The sequence below is a fragment of the Larus michahellis genome, chromosome 10 (assembly GCF_964199755.1).
Source record: "Larus michahellis chromosome 10, bLarMic1.1, whole genome shotgun sequence".
Classification (NCBI taxonomy): Eukaryota; Metazoa; Chordata; class Aves; order Charadriiformes; family Laridae; genus Larus; species Larus michahellis.
The window spans coordinates 8,254,506-8,279,920 of record NC_133905.1 but is presented as its reverse complement, the minus strand read 5'-3'; the positions used below and the strand labels follow the sequence as shown (position 1 = coordinate 8,279,920).

At 46.7% G+C, this 25,415-nt stretch overlaps 1 protein-coding gene across 2 annotated transcripts in view; it reads right to left on the bottom strand.

Moving 5' to 3' along the window:
- Nucleotides 1-620: 620 nt before the first annotated feature.
- The window catches only part of SYNPR (synaptoporin), a 110,508-nt gene continuing 85,713 nt past the window's right edge, over nt 621-25,415 (bottom strand). For both annotated transcript variants that reach the window (XM_074602647.1, XM_074602646.1), the window contains 3 exons: nt 12,468-12,666; nt 3,220-3,411; nt 621-2,401 (listed from right to left, as the gene is read on the bottom strand). In XM_074602647.1, the coding sequence (XP_074458748.1) occupies nt 2,135-2,401; nt 3,220-3,411; nt 12,468-12,666 (658 nt within the window). In that variant the 3' untranslated portion in view covers nt 621-2,134. The remainder of the gene's footprint in view (nt 2,402-3,219; nt 3,412-12,467; nt 12,667-25,415) is intronic.

Sequence of the window (25,415 nt, the reverse complement as noted above, 5' to 3'; positions counted from 1 at the left end):
ATATTCCTGATCCACTAACACAAACCAGATTTTTTTTCCAAGAAAAAGTAAAAGAGAAGTAGGACTATGCGGGAGGGGGCATGAAGAGCATACATCCCATCCCTTGCCACACACACAGATTTCACTTTCGCCTGGCTTGCTATATCTAACTTTTTCCAAAATTAAAAAAAGCCAAGAAACAAAAGAACTGAAAGCCAAAATAAAATTTTTCATTGACCCAGAAAACCGTATTTTGCTCCCATTCGCAATACCAGAACATTCAGATATTCCAGTTTGTCCTCTCTACAGCTCAAACGTGGCCATCCAGCAACTGGGATAGTTAGCACAGCACTGGGCTAGTCCTACTGACAGCTGGAAAGAGGGGTAAAGAGACAGGCAGGTATTAAATTGCACAGTTTTAGTATTTTTTTTTTAAACTTGTGATACTGACCTTTAATGACAAGTGTCTGCAGAAGTGTCCTACTCCACTGCACATTAAAACAATCCTCAGAAAAGTGTTGGAAAACAGTAAGAATATGACCAATAAGGTCAAGCACAGGAATAGTTATTTATCTTTAATGGTTTTCTTCTTAGGTATTTTGCAGTGACAATTTAGCATTAACACACTCTGAAAACGCGCATTGTATGCAATAACTTTATTAGGGTCAAATAGATATCACAATATAGATTCATCCACCGAGTAGCCATAAATTGGTTACAACAATCATAGAAGAGACTAAGCTGTTTTATGCTAAGATGCTTTCAACATTACAGCTCATACAATAAGGTTATAGACTGATACACTTTGATTTAGAAATGCAGATGATCAGTTTTGATTAGTGTATTGTGCTTCCGGCTTTCATTTGTATCAATGCGTCCCGTAGGCTGTAGTGAGGAAGGGCTGAATTTCCCAGGGAGAAATCCGAACGGGCTACAAGTGTGGCTCGGGCTATTTTAGGATGAATTCCTCTGAGCCTGGGTTATTTGGTCAATCCAGTTACATTCTCCAGTAGCACCAAGCTAGCGCTCAGAGCAGCGACAGAACAGAGGGATATCTAACAACCTTGAAACAGCACGGATGGAGAGGTTTTCTTATAATAAGAGGATATAAAGGAATATTTATGCTCTGTAAGGTCACAAAAATACATGCGGTTTTCATGTTTTGCTGTATTAAGCAACAGGGCATTCTCACACACGGTTTTGTATACTGATATCTGCACCTCTGTTATCTTAGTTAAATAAATACCTTTGTAAACATATAACACAGTTACTTGGTCCTTATTTTCCACAGCTCACGTTAAAAGATTCACAAAACATCCATAGAAATAGTGATTTATAGAATGAATACTTAGCTGAGTTAAATGGAATAAACATCGGTCAGGTACCATATATACTACTGAATGCCATTTCGAGGAAAAACATTTTAGTTACAAAGCATTCAGAACCTGGGTAAGCCATATATATTCAACTCTGCAAAATATATAAAAGATGCATACTTCTTTTAAACATACATTTAACAAAATGTAGTGGCAGAAGTTGAGAAGTTCCATTTACGCAGTCCAGACATTTGGTAGTATGAAACCGCTTATCCATGCACTAAATTACAGATGACTCGGTTAACTGAAATAAGAGTAAAATCTTCCGAAACAAAAAGGTATAACCAAAACAAATGCTCTGAAGAGTCACAGACAGGCAGTTTTGAAAATTTAGGTGCGGTATTACATGCATGGATATACAGAATAATCTGTGGAAATAATAGTAGAACACTTCTCGTTTTTCACCAAAATGCAGAAGGAAATTCAATTATATTATGCATATTAAATACTACAGACTTGAGGCTACAAAATGCTTCTACCATCTTAACACATACAAAACTACCATAAAGTTATCTCTACGGTACGTACTACAACACTGACTCCAGGTCACCACCTGCGATGAGCATATCCCCTGTATCTGATTAATCAGGGACAAAAAAGGCCAACTCCAGCCCACCGGCCACCTCCCATCTGTCTCAGGAGGTAGGCTTAGATCTTCAATTGACATTAAACACCATGTTGTAGTATTAATTTATGTGAAACCCTTAAAAATCTGGCGCCGCTGAAACTTGAGACCTGTGAAACCTCTACATGCGAGGGATGCGAGAGCTGCGTGAACCCTAAATTTGATTAGCGAAGGAGGTTGGCCCGCTCTGGCCGTAGCTCTGGGACTGGCCATATTCACCCACCTGGCCGTAGGAGCCCGGCTGGTTGTAGCCACCGGTCGGCCCGTAGCTGTCTTGGTTATAGCCCCCTTGGTTGTAGCTGCTGGACTGCTTCTCCATGGTGTCCGGAGGGTGCCGCTGGCCCGAGGAATGCCAGCCCGTCTCCTTAAACACAAACCAAATGTTGCCTGCCCAGAGGATAAAGTTCAAGAAGCCAAAGACCTAGGTGGGGAGAAGAGGAGCTCGTCACCCGGCAGCCGCCGTCTCACAGCCCAGCCTAACGTTATGGACCCCGCACGCTCCTGGAAGAAGTCACAGAATCATAGAACTGGCTAGGTTGGAAGGGACCTTTCACATCATCGAGTTCAATCATCGCCGCTGCTCTCAGCCCATCCTTCTCCCAAAACCTGCTCGAAAATTTTCTCAGCTTTGGAGCAAATTCTTAAATTCAATTCCCTTAGCTATAGCCCACAAGGTGTCTGTTTTCCTTTTTGTTTCCAAAAAAAAGTTGAGTTTTTAGGCCAAAATATTTTTTTTTGTTTGAAAACAACTTAGTTCAAAGAAACTGTGGAAAGATACAATTTGAAAGAATTTTTTTTAAAAGAGAGAAATTAATTGCTCTGCTGGCCTAATTTTTTTTTTTTTTTTTAACATTCTGAAGACCAATTTTACGTTGCTTTTTGAGCGATTTTTAAAGGAAACCGTAAGGCACAAAACCTTTTCTTCCTAAAGGAGCGCACGGACCCTTTTCGAAAGCGTTGCAGTGAGCAAGTTGAAAGCAGAGAGGCCAAGCGACGCACTTGGACAGACACTTTGTGCTTTCTCCCCACCCCAACCCTGCACGCTCGTCCCGCTCCTGCTCCACGGCGGAGACCTCTCACGGGTCACGCTCTGCCTTTCCCCGCAGCAAGACTCTACTTCCAATTAAATCTTTCCAGCTAACTGGTTTACAGCAGCCGATTTAGGTCAACGCACGGGTAAAAAGAGACGAAAATACGTTTGCAAGGTAACGGTGAGAAGAAGTAATCAAAGTCACTTACAACCGAAGTGTTGAGGCTTGACATAACAGGGCTGCGAACGGGCAAGCATTTGTTGGACTGCTGTTTGCAGGCAGACATCAGTAATAGCACTTCGTCTGGGTCGGTCGCGATCTTTACATCTGACAGTCCTTTAGCCCAAGCAGATGAGCTCACTAGCCACAAGAATGAGAAGACCACTGTCACAATGAAATCCTAAAAGACAAATTAGTTAGAAGCATTATACTGGTGTGTCCGTTGGGAAGAAGAAAACATATTAAAAATCACCAGAAAACTGAAAAGTTGCGTCAGAGGAGATAAAAAACACGAGCTTGCTATTCCGTGGAAGGTTGCGATTACTTTCATCGCCTACAGAGCTAATTTTCAGAAGTGCCTGACGTGCCTAACGGGGCAGAGCCCTTCAGTTGCCATTTGCATCTCTGACCCCAAGGCCACATTCCCACAAGCGTGTGGCGGGTAGCCAGGATGCTGCCTTGGAAATCGGGCTGTTCACGGCACCTGGCTGATGAATCGGGATCAATTAAAAAAATATAGATGCCTGGAAAGGAGCCGGGCCCTCCTGAGGGCTGGCTCCTGCCCCGGGTGCTCCTACAGAGAGCCAGGGCAGGCTCCCAATAGGAGGCGTTTCCATCTGCAGCAGCATCTCAGGGGGAACCTGAAACTGGCTAATCCTCAGCTACCAGATGAGGGGTTTTCTCACCAGCTACAGGTAAAGCCAAATGTCCCCGCTGCACAAGCCGTGCAGCCGCTAATTATCACGAGCGAACAAATAAACAGTGAGACATGCCAAGCAGGGAGACTCCTCAGCTCCTCTCTGTCCTGGTAAAGCACTTGCTCCCGATTCCCATCCACGTGAAAAGAGGGGAGAAGGGGTAGCGGTCCCTCCAGGATCCAGCGCCTCGGAGCAGCTCTGCTCTGAACCATTCTGCTCACTTTTCCCTCGAAAGACTCTCAGGAGCACCCACAGGCATAAACTTCTCCTTGTCTTAGCCAGAACAAGTGGCCAAGTGACACTGTTGTTGTGTGGGTTTGGGGGGAAAGGAGGGAGGAGGTGTGATTTTTCAAGCTTTCTTGTGTCTTGCTAAAACAGAAGAGCCTTTCTGCTGTCATGTTCCATCCCATCTGTCAGCCCACAACAGATGGTAGAGGTGCCAAAGTCTAACATACCACTAACTGCATCGCTGCGTCTTGATATCCCACCTCCCATGGGGGCTGCTTCCCCTTCCCCCTTACAAAGTAAAGGTGTACATGGAAGGAAGAGAAATGTTCATTAAGAACACAGCATTTTGGGTCGCTATCCAAAGAAATAAGCGATCCCTGGGAAATGTCATTCTCCTCTTCTACAAGCACACCTGATATTTGGGGAAGGAGCTCTCTGCGGCACCTGAGGGACGGAGGACACGAGCTTCTTCCACGATGGAAGATGCACCAGTCAATAAACCAGCCGCACAAGTGAGCCATGAACAAAGGATTTCTCCACTCACGCAGATGGGATTAAATTAACTGTGCTTGGATGCTTTCCCAAAGGATACATCCTTCTCTTTTAACAGTGCCACAATTTGTTTTCTGCAGGCCTGTGTCTGCCGCCGAGCTTTGAGCTCCTCTGACCTCCCTCCATGCTGGCCAAATGGGCTCTCTTCAAGAGCGTGAAGCCCAGGAGCTGACAACTGTCTTAACACCCAAAGAGACTCCGGGTAGACAGAGGCATATATAGCCCAGAGAAATTTTTTTTCTCAGGGAAATTTCCAGCAAAGGGAATTATTGTATCTTATACGTCCTAGCAGTAACTGAATGAGAAACAGACTCCTGGAGGCAACAGTTCAATTGCAAACACATCCTAAAAATTCCAGCTGGTAGAAATCCACTTGATGCAACCTGATATGGATTATGATGGGATATGCTCTTTATTTGCTATGAGGCTTGACACGTTTCTACCTGGATGCCAACCCGCATATAGGTTCTGATTGACACAACAGACGGGGACACACCAGAGTTTTGGGGAATACATTTTTTAAATGACAAGCAGCTCTCTCAATGCCACCACACCATCGGACTTCGCAAGCTAAATCAAGCTCTGCAATCAGTGCGTTGGCAATAACAATAAAATAAATGCATAACAGCAGGTAGAAATCTGAAGCAAACAGAGACAAAGTGACCAAAACTAACAGAACGTAGGAGCTTAAACTTGCTAAAAGGAGGGAAGTTTTAAAAGCGAGTGAAGTTCTTCGGACAGGTGACAGCAGCAGAGGTTCAGGCCTGCTGTTGAGCTCGCAGAGCCTGACCCCATGCTGGTGAGGCATTTGCACAACTCGTGGCACTAATGACTGCAAGCCGCACAAGTCCCTCACTCTAATTGCTAGTAGCTCGTGTCTTGGGCTATGAAGTAGTGCCAGGAACATCCAAGAGCACTGTGCAGTTGAGAGTCTGGTCCTAAAGGGACTAAGTATTTGATGTTATTTCTCAGCTCTTGCCTTCTCCATCTCGCCCCATCCTCCAGCCTTCTGCTGACCTCCTCTGCTCCCCTGCACCAGGGTCTCCACACAAGCCTAACTCCACTCAATCCTGCCCTTGCTGCCACAAATTCCCCTATCTGAGAGCAGATCAGAGCCTTGGGGAATGTGTCCCTGCTCCGAAAACTGTAAAGCCTGTCTGGGTGCAAGAAACACACCGAGCCAAAAGGGAAAGATCACACAGCAATACTTGGGGAAGAAACCATCCATCCCCTCCGACCGCTCCCAGAAACACGTTGCAAGACCAACAGCTTGTGAAGAAGATGGGACAGAAAGGCTAACGAAGCACAAGGAATTTTTCATCGGGTGCTCTCACCAAGGCTACATGGCTGGACTCGGGCTCTTGGAGGATTTTTTTCCATCTCCTCTGCTGAGCAAGGAGCAAAATATACCACTAGAGCAAACTTGCATCTTCCTATTTATTTTGAATCTTTGCTAACCTTCAGCTTTGGCTGGAACTTGAACCTCTCCTGTTTTCAAGTGGGTTTGGATTTCTGGCTGAACATTTTCACAGCTCTGGGTGGAACAGAGTTACAAGATAATGACATGCTGAAAATAAAAGTGAATTTCAAGCTAAGCTGTTCTGTGGCTTAATGTCTATCTGGGGAATTTCTCCTTGGTAATTAAAGCCAGAGTGTCTGCATACTAAAACAAATCTTGCATTTGAATGTTTAATATCCCCATAGCATGGGTGATTTTTTTTTTTTTTTCCTTTGGAACAAAGTAATTTTTGTAGTTGCTCTCTTGAAATGGCTTCTACAGATCTCTTCAATGCGTATTGTTGTATGGTTACACCATACTCCTAATTGCGAAGTTTCTTTCTCAGATCTCAGCTGAGATACTTTGGTCTGCCTACAGGTGCCTTTGGGAAGGAGGCAAAATAGGAACATGTAGGAGAAAGCAGAAAACAGGATTTAAAATATGCTGAATATCCAAGGAGGGAGTTTTTAAGAGCCTGAAGTATGTGTAACAAAAAAAATAAATATTCTTGCTGCCTTTTTCAAGTTGAAACTTGCTATTACCGAGTTTGCCAAAAATGCCTACTTGGAACAATTTTATATATTACATGTTTTAGAATAGAACTGTGAATGCCTTTTCTTTTCATGGTAACTGAAACATTTCTCCTTGCTATCAAGTCACTGGCTTCTGCAAAATGCCCTGTCTTTGGAGGGGGCAGCCGCTTTAGCCTCCCGAGCACAGTTGCGGATCCCCCAGTGTCCAGCACAATCTCACCCAGCCAAAAGCATCTGCAGAAGCTGGTTGTTCACCGGGGAAGGGGACGCGTTTCACCTGCTCTGAGCTGGTCGCTGGCTTCAGCAACCCCCGGAGCGCTGTGACACACGTGTCCCCACTCGCCCCTCATGCCCTGCTCTCCCTCCCGGCCAGCGTTGTCCACATTTGGCACAATGGCCCTGGGCAAAACCTCAGCTCTGGCCCGGCTGGAGGGTGCCTGGCATCTCTGCCACGCTCGAGCTCCCTCCTCCCTCCCTGAACCGCAGCTGTTGGCCCCGTAACTGGCTTCCACGCAGGGCTTTCAGTGCCTCTCCGCAAGCGTTTCCATCCGCTAATGCTCGTGCTACAAAACCTTTTCATTTGACAAAACCCTCTCGTACATTTACAGCATACAAGGGAGCAACTCCTCAAACGCCAAAGCCTATAAACCCTCCCAGCCGGAGCCTGCCGAGCCCCGCGGCACTGCCAACGGGTTTCAGGCACAGCCATGGGGGAGCAGAGGGAGATTTCCTTACCCCAGGCGGGGCAAACCGCTCGGACGATTTGCTTTCACAGTCACAACCAACCTAAAAACTCAAGAACCGCCCCAGCGAGAGCCATAGCCCCTGCCCAGGAAAGTGGCCAACAGCAGGTCGCTGCAGGCACCAAACACCTTCCTACGGTGGCATTTTACCTCTTGTTTTGGTTTGAACCAGGTCCCACCCCAGATTTTCTGCAGAATGAAGCTTGGAAAGAATTACACGCTTCTTGCCACGGTGTATGGCCTTGCGAGCTTGCTTCTGGCAGGGACGTGCAGAGCCCTTTGGGAGGCACCCGCGTGTACAGCAAGGTCACCGTGGCTTGTGTTTCAAAAAGGAGATGACAAAAGCAGGCTGAAATGGCTCTTTGAAATGCAAAGAATTACTCAGGTTATTCATAATTTCATTTTTTAACTGCAAAGGATTCAGCCTTTGTTTTTACAGATAGCTCTCTATTCTTTTCATATCTGTTTCTAGAAAGCCGGACAAAGGGGAGGAAATAAAACACGTCTTATCAAAGACATCTCCAAAAAGCGGCCTAGGAGTGTACTTAACTCACTTGGTCTGCAACATATGTAAAGAACCAAATGCCTTTCTGCTTAATGTGATTATTCACAGGACTCCAGATGCAAAGGAAAGATCCCATCTTCTTACACGTAAGCATCTTTATGCACCATAAGAATGAGATTATCAAGTAATCACTATAAAAATGAAAGATCTCTTTTCAGGGCTAGGCCACTCACTTTTCTCGGCTAAATCATTTTCTGCTTTTATATTAATTGATTGGAATACTAATAAAGCGGTTTACATTTATACAAAAACGCAGGGGATTCTTCATGGACAATAACTTCCCAGAGACAAACCTGAAGGCACACAGGGACAGAGTTATCAGAGTGCGGGTTTTAAATAGAGCACGTATGGGGTATAGAAACCATGGGAAAAGAAGTAAGAAGTCTGAGTGATGGGTGCTGATACACACTGACTGTGACTATTCTTTCCTTTATTTTCCCACTCCAGAGACAGATGGAAGCATCTACCCCTGATCCCCTAAATCTTCTGCCCAGGACTAACTGCTGGGTCGGTTACTCTCTGCTTGCAAGCAGCTGCAAACGCATAGGTCCGAAACGGGGCGTCAAGACAGAGGTGCTCGGGGTGGCAGTGGCAGGGTGCAGCTCCTCTCTGCTCTCATGGCAAACCAGCAACGCCTCCCCAGGGCACATGGCGTAACACAAGCGGAAATCAGCTTAAGTCAAGCTTAGAGGTGCGGATATACTGAAAACCGGCGAGGTTTTGTACGTCGGATTCATTAATCTCCAATTAATTTCTTTAAAATGTCTCTGGCTCTGGAGCACTGATCACTCATTTGAGAAACGGGCTTGCACTTGGACCGGCGGAGGGAAGCCCCGGCTCCTCGCTGTACCCGTGCACGGGGCGAGAGTTTGCCACGAAATTAAAATCCCAGCTGTGGCTTGCAGAGCTCAGAAACACATTGCACGTATCTATTAGGAATTTAATCCCTGGTAAACTGCTCCTTGTTCCTTTAGGAATTGGGAATCCAAGGTCCTCTCTTTGGTTTATCTATCTAGTACGAACTCCCCCAAAACGATCTCTCCATGGAGCCGCGGAGGGTGCAGGCAGCAAGGGCCGGCTGCTGACAGCCCCGTGGGAAGCAGGGACTCCCACCTCCCCGGCAGACGAGTAACACACCCGGGGCCCTGTGCGACCAAAAGGAAGATTTTTTTTTTTTTATCCCCAAAACCTGATGGGCAACGTTAGCAACAGACACGGCTCACTGCACAGCGAATAAAACACGCCGGTGCCATCCAAACAGCCGCGGAAGGAGTTAACGGCTTCTCCTGCTGGAAACATTTCCTTGCCATGATGTCTCACTTCACACTGAACGTTAAAATATTTTTCCACAGTTAAAGTGATGCTTCGCTGAGATCTCAGCACATGCAGTTGGGTTTCCCTATATTTGTATAAACAAGGTAAACTCGAAACATTTGCGACTGAAATTTTCTCTGCTACTTTCTTGTGACTGAGTGGTCGTTAAATTCTTTATAATTCATATATTCTGTGTCCAGTCAGACCACTGCAAGTTGGCAATGCGCTGATGGTGCTCTGACTGCCTGTGCAAAGGTTTTTTTTGAAAAAATATTTTAAAATTTCAAGTGAGAGTTGCTTTTTCCCCCCCCTCCCCCCCCCTCCACTTCTCCTGTCATACTCCTTTTTCAAACCCTGAAAATTCGTCAGGAGGAACAGCAGCCAGCTCTGAGAGGGTGCCGCTTAAAGGCAGATGTCACCCCAGACTGAGCAAACATCAAGCCAAGAGGAAGCACAAGGCTTGAAATGGGGACGGTTTTAAATATGAGATTGTGATCAGGCGCTGCAGCAGAACAGAAGCAAGGACGGATGAAACCATCATCTTCTAACTCTTCACGAAGAGGCCAAAAACTGGCAGTCTGGAAAGGGTGCCTGAGTCAGGGTGAGGAGGCTGGAGCGAGGACTGCCCCGCCACCTGCAGCGACGCGTGCCGAGTGACTGCTGGCTGCAGTCAGGCCCGCACAGAGCACCCCACGCTTCTGCAGCACTTTTCTTTGGGAGGAAAAAAAAAATAAAAAAATATCTCAGGGATGAGCCATACTCACACATCTGATTTGATGTACGTGTGATCTTGCCGGGTACGTCAGCTCAGTGTAGCATCTGCCCCGAGCTGGAGGATGCATCGCCTGCCTCCTCTGCACAAGGCGTTACATCCCTTAGGTGGATCCGGCAGCCGTGGGAAGCTGGTTTGCGCTCCGTTTCCCTTGACCCTGGAATTCCTCCTGCTGCTCCCTTGTCCTCTGCCTGAGGCTCTGCGTTTTCCCTACTTCTGCGCCGCAAAGTGGGACTCACCCTGTCCCAACCAGGCTGCAATCATTGCACTGGGTAGAGACCAGCAGGGACGTTGTCCCTGTGAAAAAGGGTCTTTTTTCTAAAAGTACCCAACGCAGCGGAGCTGGCAGTGCAGAGGAGATGCTGGAGCAGGCACAAGCTGAGCATAACCCTAAGCCACTTCCCAACACCACTCACCAGCAGGAGCTGCTTTTGTTGTAGGACACACAGAAGCACCTTTATATTCTGAACAAATAAGGTCATTTAGGCTTGGTTTAAAGGCTGGGAAATTGCAAACAGCCACTTTGGTAACAGACACCGGTTAAATTTAACCTGTAGATTCAATTACCATCCATTACACAGAACAAATTAAATCAATGCCACGTTAATGCTGCAGCGGATTGCACCGTGCATCCTCTGACAAACGCGACTGCAGCAGCTCTATCAGGAAAGTCCTGGACAACGGCAAACGGCCACATCACTATCTGACATATTAGTACTATTTTTTCCTTTTTCCTTTTTCTGTTGCTACACAGGATAATGTAGTTGGGCAAAAGAAAGAATTATTGTCCAAAAGAAAATTAAAGTGGCAGATCTCTGCAACTAACCCTTTGACGAGACAGTCTGAAATGAGATATTATTTGGTATCAACTGAATCAAGCAGAAGGAAGGCACTTCATTTATTTACTGTTTTTGTAGGGACCCCTTTATCTTGCCTGTTTTACCTCTTCTCTGTAAAGATTTCCCCTCCTTTCCTCACCATTTTCTAGGGAGACAGAAAAGGTCACAGCAACCCCCAAATGAAGACGATTCATTTCCTTTGACGTGGAGTGAGAATTTTTCCTTCTGTAACAATTCATCAGGTTTTGAATTATGCAAACTCAAATAAAACAACTCACATCTCCTTTCAGCGGGAAAATCTTTCCCTCAAAACCCCGCACTCCTAAGATTACCTTCCTGCAGTGTAATCTTTTGCTTACTGTTACTGTAGTTATTTCCTTTAACAGGTACAGCCTTTCTGCGCCGGTGATTTATTTTCCTTTCTATTGTATTTTTCTGTTGCTCCCTATTGGTGGCTTTCAGTCATTTAAAGCACAAGTCTCAGCCAAACCTCTGGTTTCTGTCAATCATAAACTTTAGCTTTTTCTTAAAGCCAGAACTTATGCTGGTGCTCACTAACCTCCTACTGCCTTCCCTTTGAATTCCTCCTCACACCAAGACTCCAGAGAAATATTTCCTCTCCTTACCCTCGCAGCCACGGAGGAGAGGGCTGCCTGTGGAAGGGACAGCCCGCAGGCGCAGAGACCTGACCCAACCTCGGTGCAGCCAAGGACCAGCCCACAGCTGCCTGGCCAGACCAAGGGGTGGATGCTGGGGCACGATGCACGACCAGGTAAGGGACACCTAGAACAAAACAGCTCTCCCTGCCTTTACAGTCTTGATTTATAAGTAAACAAATGCACAGCAGCACTTGCCTTTTATCACAAGCCTTCAGGAATCAGTAAAAAGAAAAATAAAGGCACGAACAGGCAAAGATTTATGGGTGCATAGAACGATAACTGGAAAGCGAGGAGCCTCATAAACCAGTGGAGACAGGAATGTGCTGGGAGCTCAGGGTAAGACTGGAAAACCAGCCACGTAATTCTCCAAAGCAAAATAATTTGGCTGAACCCAGCAGTAATTAGCAATAAGCAACCTGCCTGGCTAGGCTTTGGTCAGGGGCATGGTTTCATTCGTCTGCTGGGATGATGCTTTAGATCTCCTCTTCCCTTTTTTCCCCGCCGATGAAGCTCTGCTGTCACACACCCGCGGCTCAGACCCCAGCCCTGCAATCACCCACCTACACCCTCATTATTTGTGTGAACATCGTCGCTGCAGGCAGTGGCAGAGAAGCGGGGAATCCCACCAGTCCGTACAAGATGGAGACCACACTCCACCCACAACAGTCTCTGCTACCCTTGATGTTAAAAGTTTAAATTACCATTAAGATATAGAAACAGGTGAACACAGAGATGTTTGGGCGTCGGGCCACTTGGATCTCCCAGACCACTCCACAGCCACCAAAAAAGCAAGAGATGAAGACCTACGCCTGAAAATGCTGCAAATCCATACTTACAATTAGAGGCCCTCTGTTGTTTTCACGGTACTTGTTCTGGAAGAAGATATAAACCACGGTGGCAGCCAGCGAGTAGAGGAAGGCGAAGACTGCGATGGTGACGAAGAACTCTGCCGAAGAGGAGAAGTCCCCTATCAAGGAGAGCTTTTCTCGGCGCTTGCCTTCACAAGTGGGAGCATCGAAATTCACTTGATGCAACCTGGAAAACATCCCAAAGAACAGCAGGTGAAGTATGGAAAAAGGAAACTGTTACCTGAATACAGATATAAATACATTTTTTCGGTCTCCCTGTCTCCCTCCTGATGCACATTGATTCCCTGCTTGAATAACTGGCCCTGTAAGTAGTCTTCTGGGCTGTGCTTGTCAGAGCTGCTCGTACACGTGAGGTTACTTCCATGCGAGAACCTAGGTGACACTGAGGACCTGAACACATCTTTTAAGCAATCATCTCAGAGAAAAGTTGGTATTCCAGTGGTTTGGTACAACCCCTCTGCCCCCCCCCTCCCCTTCCTCTCTGGGGTTTTGCCATGGCAACAACTGAAAAAGGATGACAGGAGAAACAATTTGATTCTCAACTTTTTACCACCAAGGTGGCAGAAAACAGGACTTATCCTCTATATTATGGCCATGGGATACCTGTATTTGGAAGCTCACAACTTCCTTAGGTAAAACAGCTTAATACACAGCTACCTGCGGCTGTTAGTCCACGGGGCTCTGAGCCATATCGTGCCTCTACGTTAAAAGCTTTTAAAACCAAGCTGCAGCAGAAGTACACAGCTTTGGTCAAAGTTGCAGCCCGCATGCCCTGGTTTAAGCAGTCAAAGCCCTAATCTTGTACTCATGCACCGTTTGCAATCAGCCACCGAGCTGATAGATTTGTAGTTCCGTCTGGCAGCTCCTGCCAGACCCTTCTTTGCTCTGATAATTTTAATTTCTGGTTCAGAAAGAGAAAGGGGATCCTTGGAGGGGGTACTTTGGCTGGTCCTGTCACACGGCCCAGATTAACATCGGTGGGGACACGGGGCCCGATGCGGGGTCAGGCTGTTCTGTTCTGCACAGGGAGAGCGGAGGGGACGAGGCCAGCAGCAAGTTAACGGCAGCGATCAGCAGCAATTAAAGAAGTTACGATCTGGTGCAGAGAAAGGATGAGGCCTTCTGGGAGACATTCCTCTGCTCAAGGGCAATTAACGCACACAACAGCGAGCCAACTGCAGCAGCAGACATGAATATACGACTAAATAAAAAGTTAGGTCCCCAGAGGAAAACAGAGTACCCACAGCAGAAATCACGGAAGATGGATTAATGGACGTTAGAGGACTGCATGACTTTTCGCTTTTCGTGGTCCAAACTAAATGTTCCCGAACGCGTGGGCAGAACCTTTTCATCAGCATTTGATGCATAACGCCGGTTATTTGCCCCAGGCATTTTCTCCCCTGAGCTTCTGTCGCTATCGTAGTGGTGGGAAGAAAACAAGAAAGGCGTCTGCCTGGATTGCAGAGATGAGCAGCGGCTGACTCGCCTCCCCTGCGCGAGCACAGCAAAGCCTGATGAAAACCAAACACAGGAGAGAGACTCTAATGCTCATGATCAGACAGTTTCCTGACTCGGTTTCAAAGCTTCCTGGCATCAGTGCGCGCACACTTTTCGTCAGGGCATATTGTTCTTTCCTAAAGCGGGGGCAAAAAGAGGGGAAAGATTTCCTAGTGCCTGTCATGCCAATCCTACAGCCTGGAGAGAAAGGGGCTTTGCTTTATCCATCGCTAGGATTATGGAAAGATTTGAAATGCATGATTTGCATGGTCAGAAAAGAAAGCTTTCTCTGCTTTCCTCATGTACGGCTGCTCGGGGGCTGTATTGACACAGAACGAAACCGGGAACCTGGTTCAAAACTCCTTGAAAACAGTGGCAGCCTCTGGGGAGTTTTGGATCGGGAACAAACTTGATCCCATCCTTCCTTCCCCAGGAGAATGCAATGTTGGCCGGAGACTGTGCCCACCATCCTCCCCAGGTCCTACCTTCAGGGCTCGAGGCTGGGTTCAAGCCGGGTTTCAGCTTCCACCCAATCCATGGGGCTGCAGCCCAGGACAAAGACACTTGTGATGGTGGGGAGAGCCAGAGCTGGGGACCACCCTGTGCTCCCGTCCACTGGCACAAACAGGGTCCCCGATCAGCCCAGACTTTGCAACTCCACACAAAGGCGTTCACGGTTGGGGTGGTTTTTTCCTTTGTTTTTTGTTGATTGGGGGTTCCCCCCCCAAAGCCACCAAATGCTTAAGGAGCATTTTCTGGTCCTTGAATAATTAGCCATGTTTGCTGTTTGAATGGCCACACTCAGGTACCACAGCTGCTTTTTAAGGTCTCCACCATGGGGTCCGGTATCTGCTTTTCCAGCTGAGCCCAGGGAGAAGGCTCCAGCCCCCCACGGGAAAGCCAGCCTTTGCTGCGACCGTGGGAGCTCCACGGGTTGATGCGACCACGTCCCTCTGCGCTGGCTTTAGAGAATGGCTCTGGCCCTCACATTGCTTTCACAAGCACTAAAGAACTGAGCGGAGCTACATTAAATACAATCCGTTTGCTTTGAGGGGAAAAACAGAGAAGAACAAGGCAATTCCACATGCATTTTATAGTGTGAAACACATCTTTAGGGTGGTTGGGTTTTCCCCCCCCCGCCCCTCCCCTGGAGTCCTGAAACAGTGCACCGGGCGACACACGGTGTTGCAAGTAGCAGTTCAAACTCCTGCGCATACCGAAGATGAAATAACTTAAGGAACGTCTCTATCAAGATTTAAACCAGGCGTTGCTGCCCACCCCCTGCTCCTCCGACTGGCCCCAGCCACCACAGCCCCATCCATTCTAACCACCACCAACCCACCAGCCTTTCTGGAACATGGTAAAGTAACCGAGACCACTCTCCTTTTCTGTTCCAGGTTTTCCTGACTGCCCTTTAGTTCTGAATCACAATAAGCCAGAACAAAATATGTTCATATATTATATTAACATCTCACTCGTGTCTTCCCAGCAGTGCTTTCATGGCCACCCATGTCAGTGATACCAGATCACAGAAGCCTTTTTCCATCAAGTTATTTTTATTCACTTGCTTTTCTTTTTAGATTTCCCTAGCCTCTAAGAGGGTTGGGGCCTCTTGTGGCCACCTCACCTGTACCCAAACAACCCTGATCTCAGTTGTGCAAAGGGGCCCAAAATAGACCATGACTCAGAGCTGGGACGAGGAGACAGTGGCAGGGAAGAGCGACGAGCGAGCCAAGTCCTGGGGTGGTCAGGGTGGATGCTGACTTCGCAAGATGCATTTGAAAAGTTTCTTTAAAGCAGGAGAGGATCAGTGACAGAAAATCCAGTTTTACTAATGGAAACCTCTTTGATCTGGAATAGCATCTCGGAGAGAAAGCTCCGATTCTTCCACCGATGTTGCTGAGTCAGCCTTTCTGGGGGCAGGATGGCTTGGTGATGACTCACAAGAAGTTAATTGCCTCTACCTCTGCCTCCCACTTTTGATGTAATTCTACCTGTTCCGCCTCTTACTTATTCTTCTTTCATCTTCTCTTATCTCTCATTGTTTACACCCCAACCTTTTCCTTCGAGTCATCCTTGGCTGGTGTGTTCCTTCTGCAGCTTTTCCATGCCCAACACCACCCCTGCATTTCACCTTTGCCTCTCCATTTCCTAAACAAAACCAGGAGCCCCAGGAGTGACCCTTTGCAATCACGCCCTTTGCACTTTATTAACATCAGAGCAATACTGTTGGGCTGCATTAGAAGTGATTTTCACTGATTGATGGACAATGCAAACAAGGAACACTTCAGGAATAAGTTTACCTAATTAGCGAAGAAAGCAATGAAAAACCTTTCCCCCCTAAGTTCCTCCAAAAGTGAGCTGGACAGTGCGTTTTGCCTTCTATTGCACTGAGTGTTGTTATTAATCCAGAAATAAGGCTGATGCCTCAGGAACGTGACCTCGCGCCCCACACTCAGAGCAGCACGAAGGTCGTCCTCGCTGCCCATCGCTACTGACGCCGTCCCTTGTTCCTGCTGGGTCTGTTCGCTAACAACAGCCACCATTGCCAAGCCATCCAGGTCTGAATTCCCTCAAATTCACTTGGATCTGAGGCAAGTCCACCAAAGGCAGTCAAGTTTCACTGATGAAGTCACAGTAATTAAGGGCGTCTGAGGTTTCTTCTACCACTTGGCAAACTTTCCCTTGCCGTGGGAAATACGATGACAAGACAGCTGTATTGTCTAGCCTGACAAGATCAAAAGAGGGCAGGAATGTTTTACAGTGAAAAAAAAGGATTTTTACATTGTTCCACAATAGCGAAGAGCAGTTACGTTTTCAGACACTAATTACCCCTGCTCTGAAAACAATACATGAAGCCAGACACGCCGAACAAAGCTACAGCTGCTACATGTGCGCGGGGGAGCAGAAGCTGCGCTCTCCCCACGTCAGTGTGAAGTTGCCTTTCTTTCCTGAACTTCCTCAGCACAATATTCAAGCCACAATTTGCTTTTAATTACAGCCCCTCTTTTTTTCCAAGCAGCCCACTCCACCTGACGATCCTTGAGCCCAAAAATGGTCAGAGCCACCTCAAAGACCCATCTTGTCCCATGTCCCACTCTACCAGCAGAGGCAGAAGAACCCCAAGCAGGAGAGTATGCACCCAGTGATCTAATCTCGTCTGACTCACGAAACCTCCCCCTTTAGCATCGCACACAAGGCTTAGACTTCAAACCAACAGAACATGCAGTTAACAGCAAGTATGCACTCAGGTATTATTGATGAACCAGCACGCTTTTCCTCTCCTGGGCTTTGATCAGCGCCTGGATTAATAAATAACAGATAAAGGTCTGCCTCCAAAAATTCTCAATGGGAGTTAACGTTTCTCCATTCCTTTACTAGGACATGGGGGAAAGCAGGCAAAAAAAAATATAAAAAGCTATCTGTTTTGGCAGGTTGTCCTATTTTCTGAAAATAGCACCTTGTAACCCACCCCCCAACCCGTCTACGACATGCTTGAGCAAAAATCTGCAACACCCACGCACGTGCTTGCAAAAATGCAGATCCATTATCCTTTCATTGGGCTCAATTTCCCCCTCACTTGTTTCTGGTAGTCAAACTGTCAATTGTATTTACCGTCTGCAAAGCAGTGAGAGAAATATGCTGCTGGAAATTAGTTGCTGCAGGTAAGTGCTCGTGGAGGAATTCGTCGTGAAATGTTTATCTTGGCTGATAATCTCCAAAACGAGGGAAAAATGAAATTTCAAAACACAATAGTGAAATACTGAAATGCATAGGGCCCCTTAGAGAGTCCAACCGCTCTGGCGATGCACAATAACAAGACGGGGGTTTTGCCTTTCTTTCTCTGGGATAAAAAGTAAAGGTATTTCTTTTAGTTAGCCCTGACAACACTGTGGCTCCCTCGTTTCCGAGGACTGCGCTGATGAGCTTTCACACCGGTGCCTCCAGCCAGCCGGTCCCTCAGCAAATGCCCCTTCTCAAGGTGCCGAATATGGATTTTTACGTAGGTTTAGTGGAAGAACACTAATAAATGAGAGCCTTTCCTCTCACAGCAGAGCTCATCATTGCCATAAGACTTCCCTAGAGATGTTACCTGCAGGAAGAAAAATACTTTAAAAGCGACCTTTAATACTCAAGTGAAAGCAGAAACCTGCCCGAGAAGGAAAGGTCTTTTCTTTAATGAAATTGAGGTCCACTGACTCTTCCAACCCTCTTCACAGCCTGTTCTCAAGGAGAAAGCAATGTTCACAGTGGTCCTCGCTGCAAAGAGCATCTCCCACGGTGCTGGGCATCCCCACACGTCCAGTGCTAAATCCTGGTTATCTGAAAGTCTGCCCACACAGCAAGGAACAGGCTTCCTTCCAGCCTTCGGGAGGGTGGATGGAACTGGGCTCTGCAGCTTTCTCCTCCTGCCCCCACATCTGCTCTCCGAGGACAGACTCCTGAGGGGAGAAGCCCTGCAGCAATGGAGCAATGCTATGAGCTCTCATACACACCATGAACTCTTGCAGAAGGAGACAGCTAAACAGTTGCCCTCAGTCCATATTTTTTGCCAATTATAACCATTATCCAGTAATTCCCATAGGATCTTTGCACCCAGGCATCCCGGAGCTGTTGAAGTCAGTCTCTTTTGAGGCAGCCAGCCTGTTAATACCACATTTGAACTGCTTGAAGTCACTAATGCTGAAGTTCTCTCCAGCCCTTCAAAGTCAAACAGTTAATAGAGCCGTGGACAGCTGTGGGGACGCGATGGGCTTAGCCCAACAGTGGGACAGCAGGTGCCACAAAGGTGACTGCTCCACGGGCCTTTTGCACCTGTGACGGTCTGGCAAAACCAGAGTTTTCCACCCCTTTGCTAACAGTGACAAGACTGTTTCTCACCCCAATCCTGCCCTCTGACAGGGCTTTTCCCAAGATGAAGAAATTACCATTGACTTGAGCATTCCCGTTCCCCACCCTTCCCACCGCCCACCTGCCACGATGCACATCCCAGCGCTGCCTGCGTATGCCACAGCCGTTCAAAACCGTGAGGTGCTTATCGATAATTCCTAACTGTCCCAGCAATTTTCCATACTTCGCTCTACCAGCCCCAGAAAGGCAACGCCCTCTCCAGATTCTCCAGCATCCAAAGGTGCCCTCAGTACCCTCCTCTCCTAGAGAAGCACATTAGTTTCTACCACTATCCCTATGAAATCAGTTCATTTCTCTCTGGAGATAGGAAACAAAAATAAAATTCTCCAGCTGACTCAGCAATCCTATCTTGGTCTGTTGTTTCTTTGCTTTCTAGAGGAATAGAAGAAAGAATACAGTTTGCTGATCAAAGAGTATTTGAGAGTATTTCACTTTGAACTTCTGTCCTCTCAATGAAACCTCTCCATTTCTTTCAAAAAATATCCCAAAGCCGATATCTCTCTAGAATTATTCAACACTACCAGTAGTTTCACACAAATACATACTTTGTCTTGCAAACATTTATTCCCAGTTCCTGTCCTGGACATTTGAACATCCTAAAGATCTTCCCTCTGTCCCTTCCCTTTCCTGCTTTCAGTGGCTTATACCCATCCAAATGCATGTCCAGAGCAGCATCACCAAAACCCACCAGAAGACTCTGCTGGGAAGCTGACCAGGAAAGCTGTAGCAACCTATATTCTCCTCTGGTTTATGACCAAAGTAATGGAAAATATTTTGCCCCCCTCATATTTTCAATTTCTTAACTTGTCAGGTTCCCAGCCCTCACTCGCATATAGCTGTTGTGCAAACATTTGGCCAGTTCTATTTTCCTACAGTACTGTTTTTAATAGGACAAGCTGTCAGCCACAGTTGCTGTCTCAACACACCACATTGCGTGCGCCGCGCTGGGAGGGGTGGTAATTCCTCCTCCAGCACCAGCAGCTCGGAGCGGGCATGCCGCGATGCCTACCCAGAGCATCGCAACACGCACATCCTCTGCCCCATCCCTCTCCACCTCACATCTCTTCTCCCATTAAGACAGCTGCTCAAGAGACACCCCCCCCCCCCCGGCTCTGGGAGGTGCTCAGGTCTCCAGGAAGGGAAGCTACAAACCCCTTTTGGGGATGGGGTCTAAAGACATAGGAATAGGGACAACCATGGTGGTGGCAAGAGGGCACAAGTGCCACATTCGCAGCTTGGGATCCCTCTTGCTGGACCTGCTCCCACTGATTGCATTCACAAAGTTCTTGGAAAACAGCCTGCGTAACAGCTTCATCAAACTCTGGAGGAAGAAACGCCCCGGACGTGTGCCAGCCACTGAATGAACCTCCCCAGGCTGTGCACGTAGCAGTAATGCAAACCCTAGTACTCCATCGTAGCACCAAAAAAGAAATAAAACTGCTCATTATAGTACACACGCTGCCGGGAGCGCTCGGAAAACTGAGTGGGTGATTCCAACCCCACTTCCAAGCCTACATCCAGACCCAGATTTATCTCCCAAGATATCTTCACAGCTCTTCTCAGAAACACACACTTTCCCTTGCTGTGCAAGCAGAGCGTAGCACTCAAAAGACATGCTCCGCTGGTCTTTACAAACCCAAATACCTTCTCAGATTGGGCACTTGCATTCTTTGTGGTACAGACTGGTGGCATTGCTCTCTGATTTCCCATCACTGAGCTATTTTCTTGGGGTGAACCACTTCCTAGTCACTGAGAAGTTTAGCTCCTATCTCTGAAGGAAGGTAACCCTTGATTATCTTAACAAAAGTCATTGTGTCTGTGGAACAATGCAAGTTAGGAGGCCTGGAAACGCCATAGGCGCATATTTGCACTGCCATACACACAACTGTCCAATGCTACCCAGTCCCACCGAGAGATCCCGACTGAACCCATGGCTCTGGTGTCCCTCCTGCTGCCCTCTCCTCCAGAGAGACACAGGAATCAGCTTCCGCACTAACAAGCCTCTGTCAGACCAGAACAAAAGCATCCATTTGGAGAAAAATCTAAACATCTGGAGATATAACATAAGCGATAGAAAGCATAAAGCAAAGGCCTAAAAAACAGTCATTGAATCTAATAAGACCATTTCTGAGAAGTTGGCGTATCAAGTCCCCGGGCAGTGCTTTTGCATGGAGCGATGCGGGACCGCTGACCCCCACCTTCCTGCACCCCAACACGCCCTGCTGCTGCCGGCATCGCTTCATAACACTTGCGCCACCTCCAATTCACCTTGCCTTCCGCATTTAAATGGACTATGAACTCCACGTGAAATCAATCCAAATTCTTGGGCATCACCTGATGTTCACACAGAACCACCTGAAAGCATAAATCCTTCACCCTGTGAGAAGCAGGGTTCACATACAGTTTAATCTAGGTCTATAAACCCTGAAAGCAGCAATCTCACCTCCAGGATTGGCTGTGATAAATGCAAGAGAAATTACAGAAGATGCAGCAACGGTCATTCTTCTGTATTGTATTTTAACATTAACTTTGTATTTTAACTGTAATTGTCCCAAGTATATTGTCCTAAGGCACTTAAAGCAATCGAATTAAGTCCTCTGTAGAGTATTATGGCATGACTCCAATAAAAGTCCCAGTCAAAATATTTTAATTTGAAGTACATGTGAAATCCTTTTCTCAGGGGGGGCAGGAGCCCAAGCAGACCTGGGGGTCTGCCGAGGGACCTGCCGACAAACTGCCGGCGCCTTCACGCTGAATAACCCATGAATCCAGACAGGAGAGCGAGAGGTACCTCACTGAGCGGGGCTATGCTGGATGGGGTTGGATGCCCACCCTCTCCAGAGTCTACTGAATAAGAAATATTGCATTAAACTCCTGGCAAATAAATTAATGCAGAAGCCACGCGTGAGAGGAGACCAAAGACATCCCACGTATGGAGCTCGCTGCAGTCCTGGGGAAACCTTCCGGGCTGCTGCACAGTGAATGCAGACTTGGGAGCAGAGGGAAGGGCAAGGACGTGTGTTTGATCGTCCCCTAGCTGGGTCACCGCACGCGGTCTGGGGTATGGGATCAAATGCCAAACAAAGAAAAGCCAAGGGGTTTCTGCTTTGGTTGCTTCTGTACTGGCAGCATGAAAATGCACAAAAAGAAATTTGCAAGGGAAGTTGTGAAAAGCCCGACTTTTAGAAAAAGCCTTTGTGGCAGGCACAGATAAAACACCATCATTGCACAATACCACAGAGACTATTCATGAATATATATTAAAAATTCAAATTGGGAAAAGGCTGCATACATTAACAAATCCAAAACTGACTTCCACTTTAAGAACAAATTCTGGCTAAAGTATTAATGAAGAATTTTTCTGTCACCAAAACAGTGTTAAGCATAAAATACAGCTTCTATGAAGCAAAATAAGCCAGTCTGGATCAACACAATCTAAATTCATCAAGAATTCAATTGCTTTGAGTGCCAAAAGAAAAGCTTCTACAATATAACAAAGATTTAAGAAACAGCGTTCTCCCTTCTCTGCAGCAGAGACCATCTCCAGAAAGCTGCCACCTCTTTCCTTCCCCATTTACTTTCCAGCCAGCTGGAAAGTTCACAAGCTCTGTGTTCACACAATGTTTGTGCATGGACGTTCGTAACAGAAGACAACAGCTGACCAGCCTGAAGAGCTGCAAAGCAAGACAAGTCGCCTCTATGGCCCCAATTCCGCATTCAAGGATGTGTTTTCTTGATGTTTCAAGGGATTGAAGTCTACTAAGAGAAGCTGGAGAGCACTGAGGGTACTGCCAACAGAGGAGACCTCAACATCTGGAAAAGTCATGTCTTCTGCAGAGCTGCCACCCCATGAGAAGTCTACTGGCTGGAGCAATCAGCCTCTCCCTGCTTGCGCAATGGACTGGGGACTTCACTGTTTTAGAAATACTGGCAACCAGACCTCCTTCTCTGACCTACTCAAGCAACACACCGCACACAGCCCAACACACCAGCGGCACAAATGAGCAAAGACTTTGCCACTTATGTAGCCAACCCTTGGGCTGTGGCTTCTTGGCTGAGCACAAAATTGTTTGGCGCAGAAGCTGAGCCATTGAGATCAGCTGGCAAATTGTGGGGGCAGTGGATGATCTCTTCCTTCCCATGACACAGTGCATCAGATGCGCTAAGGACCACACGCACAGGGTCAGCCTCAAAGAGAAGGTGACGATATGGTTGTATCAGATTTCTGGTGGTTTTCTACAGATCTTACGCAGGAACAAAGTGTTAAGTGACTGGGAGCATCTCCCAGCCCCTCTCTGCTGGGAAGGGGGTTCTTGCATTCATCCACAGTTCAAACAAAAGTGCAAACTGGCAGTAATAACCATGCTTTGGCCAAGTTGCCAATCTTGAAGATTTCTACCAAGTGGGTTTTGAAGACTGTAATTGGGGTCAGGAAGGGGCACCTGAAACTAGAAAAGCCACAAAATCATCCTTATTTTTATCTGTTTTAATCAGGCCAGCAATGATTTAAGACTCCCTGGCAACAGGGATTGTGCTCATGGACAGACACTACTACAGACCACGGCTGTCCAACTACAGAAGCACAGACATTTTCTCCCATTCTACTGTCCTCTTAGTCTGAAAAAAACCAAAAAAAACCCATCCCACAAGACATGCAGGAGCAGAGAGAAAAACCAAAGACAGTATTCCCAGAGCCAGTGTGGTCCTTGAAGACCCACGGACACTGGAGAACACTGATTTGCAGATTTTAATTACTTCAGTAGTCTGTAGCCATGCACAATTAAACAAATATTGTACCAGGGCTCTGAGTAACAGCATTTGCTCTCTAATAATAACTACAGCTGGTTACAAAAGTGTGCAATATTCTTTCCTATTAAAAACTCTGTTCATTCAAAGCTGAGAAGAAATATATTTGTTCTGCAGACCTGGATCACCTTTTCCCTGGCCCAGGAGACAATGTAAGAGCAAACAGCTCTAACTAAGCCAACAGCTCATTGATTAGAGTGCTCAGCTTGGCTATGCCAGCTCCACGTTCAGGTTGCTTACAACTTGCCTCAGTACAGAGGCTTGACCGAGGTCTCTGATGCCTTCACCACCAGGAAAGCCATGTACTGGGGCTTTAAATAGCTCAGAAAGTTCTTGCATTCATGTCACAGTGGAATAAAATCTTTTTACTGGGTTTCCATTTGGAAAAAAAAAAAAGATTTTGAAAATCTGCAATCTTGTGGACAGCCCCATAAATTGCCAGAACCTATGAATCAACTAAGAAAAAATAACATCTACATTTCCTAGTTAAGAACGCACCTTAATGCTTTGGTCTGCTTTGCATCATTAGGTCACATTAAATATGATGAGACTTTTGTGAAGGTGTCACAATTAGAGACATGTGTATCTTGAAGGATTTATTTCCTGAATTTTGCTCAGCAGGATGCAACATTAGGCTCCTCACTCGCATCATTTCCAGTTTTCACTAACAGTAGTTAAAGCCTAGAAGTCTTTGTTCGGTAAATCTATTAAACAAAAGGCCAAAATTAGGTATAAAAAGCACTGCTGAGATCAGGGTTGGACCATGCAGCTTGTGCTCTTGGCTGCTGAACTTCACCCGACCATCCCTGCAGCTCCTGTTTGTGCAAAAGCACAGCTTTGCAAAAGGCACCAAGTTTTGATCTAAGGAGTTTCCAGGACAGAGATGTCTTCCTTCATTAAGCTGGAACGGGTCATGCCGAGTTTAACCAGCGCCTCTCACCTTCCCGGGAGCTCTGCCAAATCCGCCTGGGAACTGGGGCATCTACGTTTTGGCACAGAGCACACCTGAAGCTACAGCAACTTCTGCTGGCTTGCTTCTGCTCCCGACCACCCGCAGAAGTGTTAGGAGGCCACAATTTGCCTTTGCAGAAGGGGCATTTCTGTATCATGAACACGTGTGAAATAAAACATGAACCTTAGGGAGTTCAACTGACTAGATGACTTCACTCCTCCCCACCTGGCACCCTCAACCATCTAACTATTCATCCCCAATACCCATCTACACCCTCAACTGGTACGGCAGGCCAAAAGAGCTGGGAGAAGAGCCTGCCATAGCTGTCTGAAAGTCAGCATTGCAGGCAACTACTTAGTTTAAAGACTCGCTATTTATCAGCAGCTCCCAGCCTCCCAGCCATAATAGACATTTATAATCTTTTGGCCAAAATGTTTTCCACTGAATTCTGAAGCAAGATTTACTACAAATGGATAATAATAACAAAAAAAAAAAGGCGGCTAGCACACTCTGGCACAGAAACGTGCTAATATTAACCGAGGCTTTTTCCAAAGAAAGATAGTTGCAAAGCACAAAGAGTTAGCTACTTTCTCCTTAATGATCATCTGTAGCTTTTAAGTAGGCAATTTAGATCTGGCTGTCCTATTTCAAAGGACAGACTGGCCGACCCATCACATGCAGAGGAGGCGTACACTTTAAAGGGTGCTCAATGGGAATGTCTTTATTCAAATGAGATGCTTAGCGAGTGA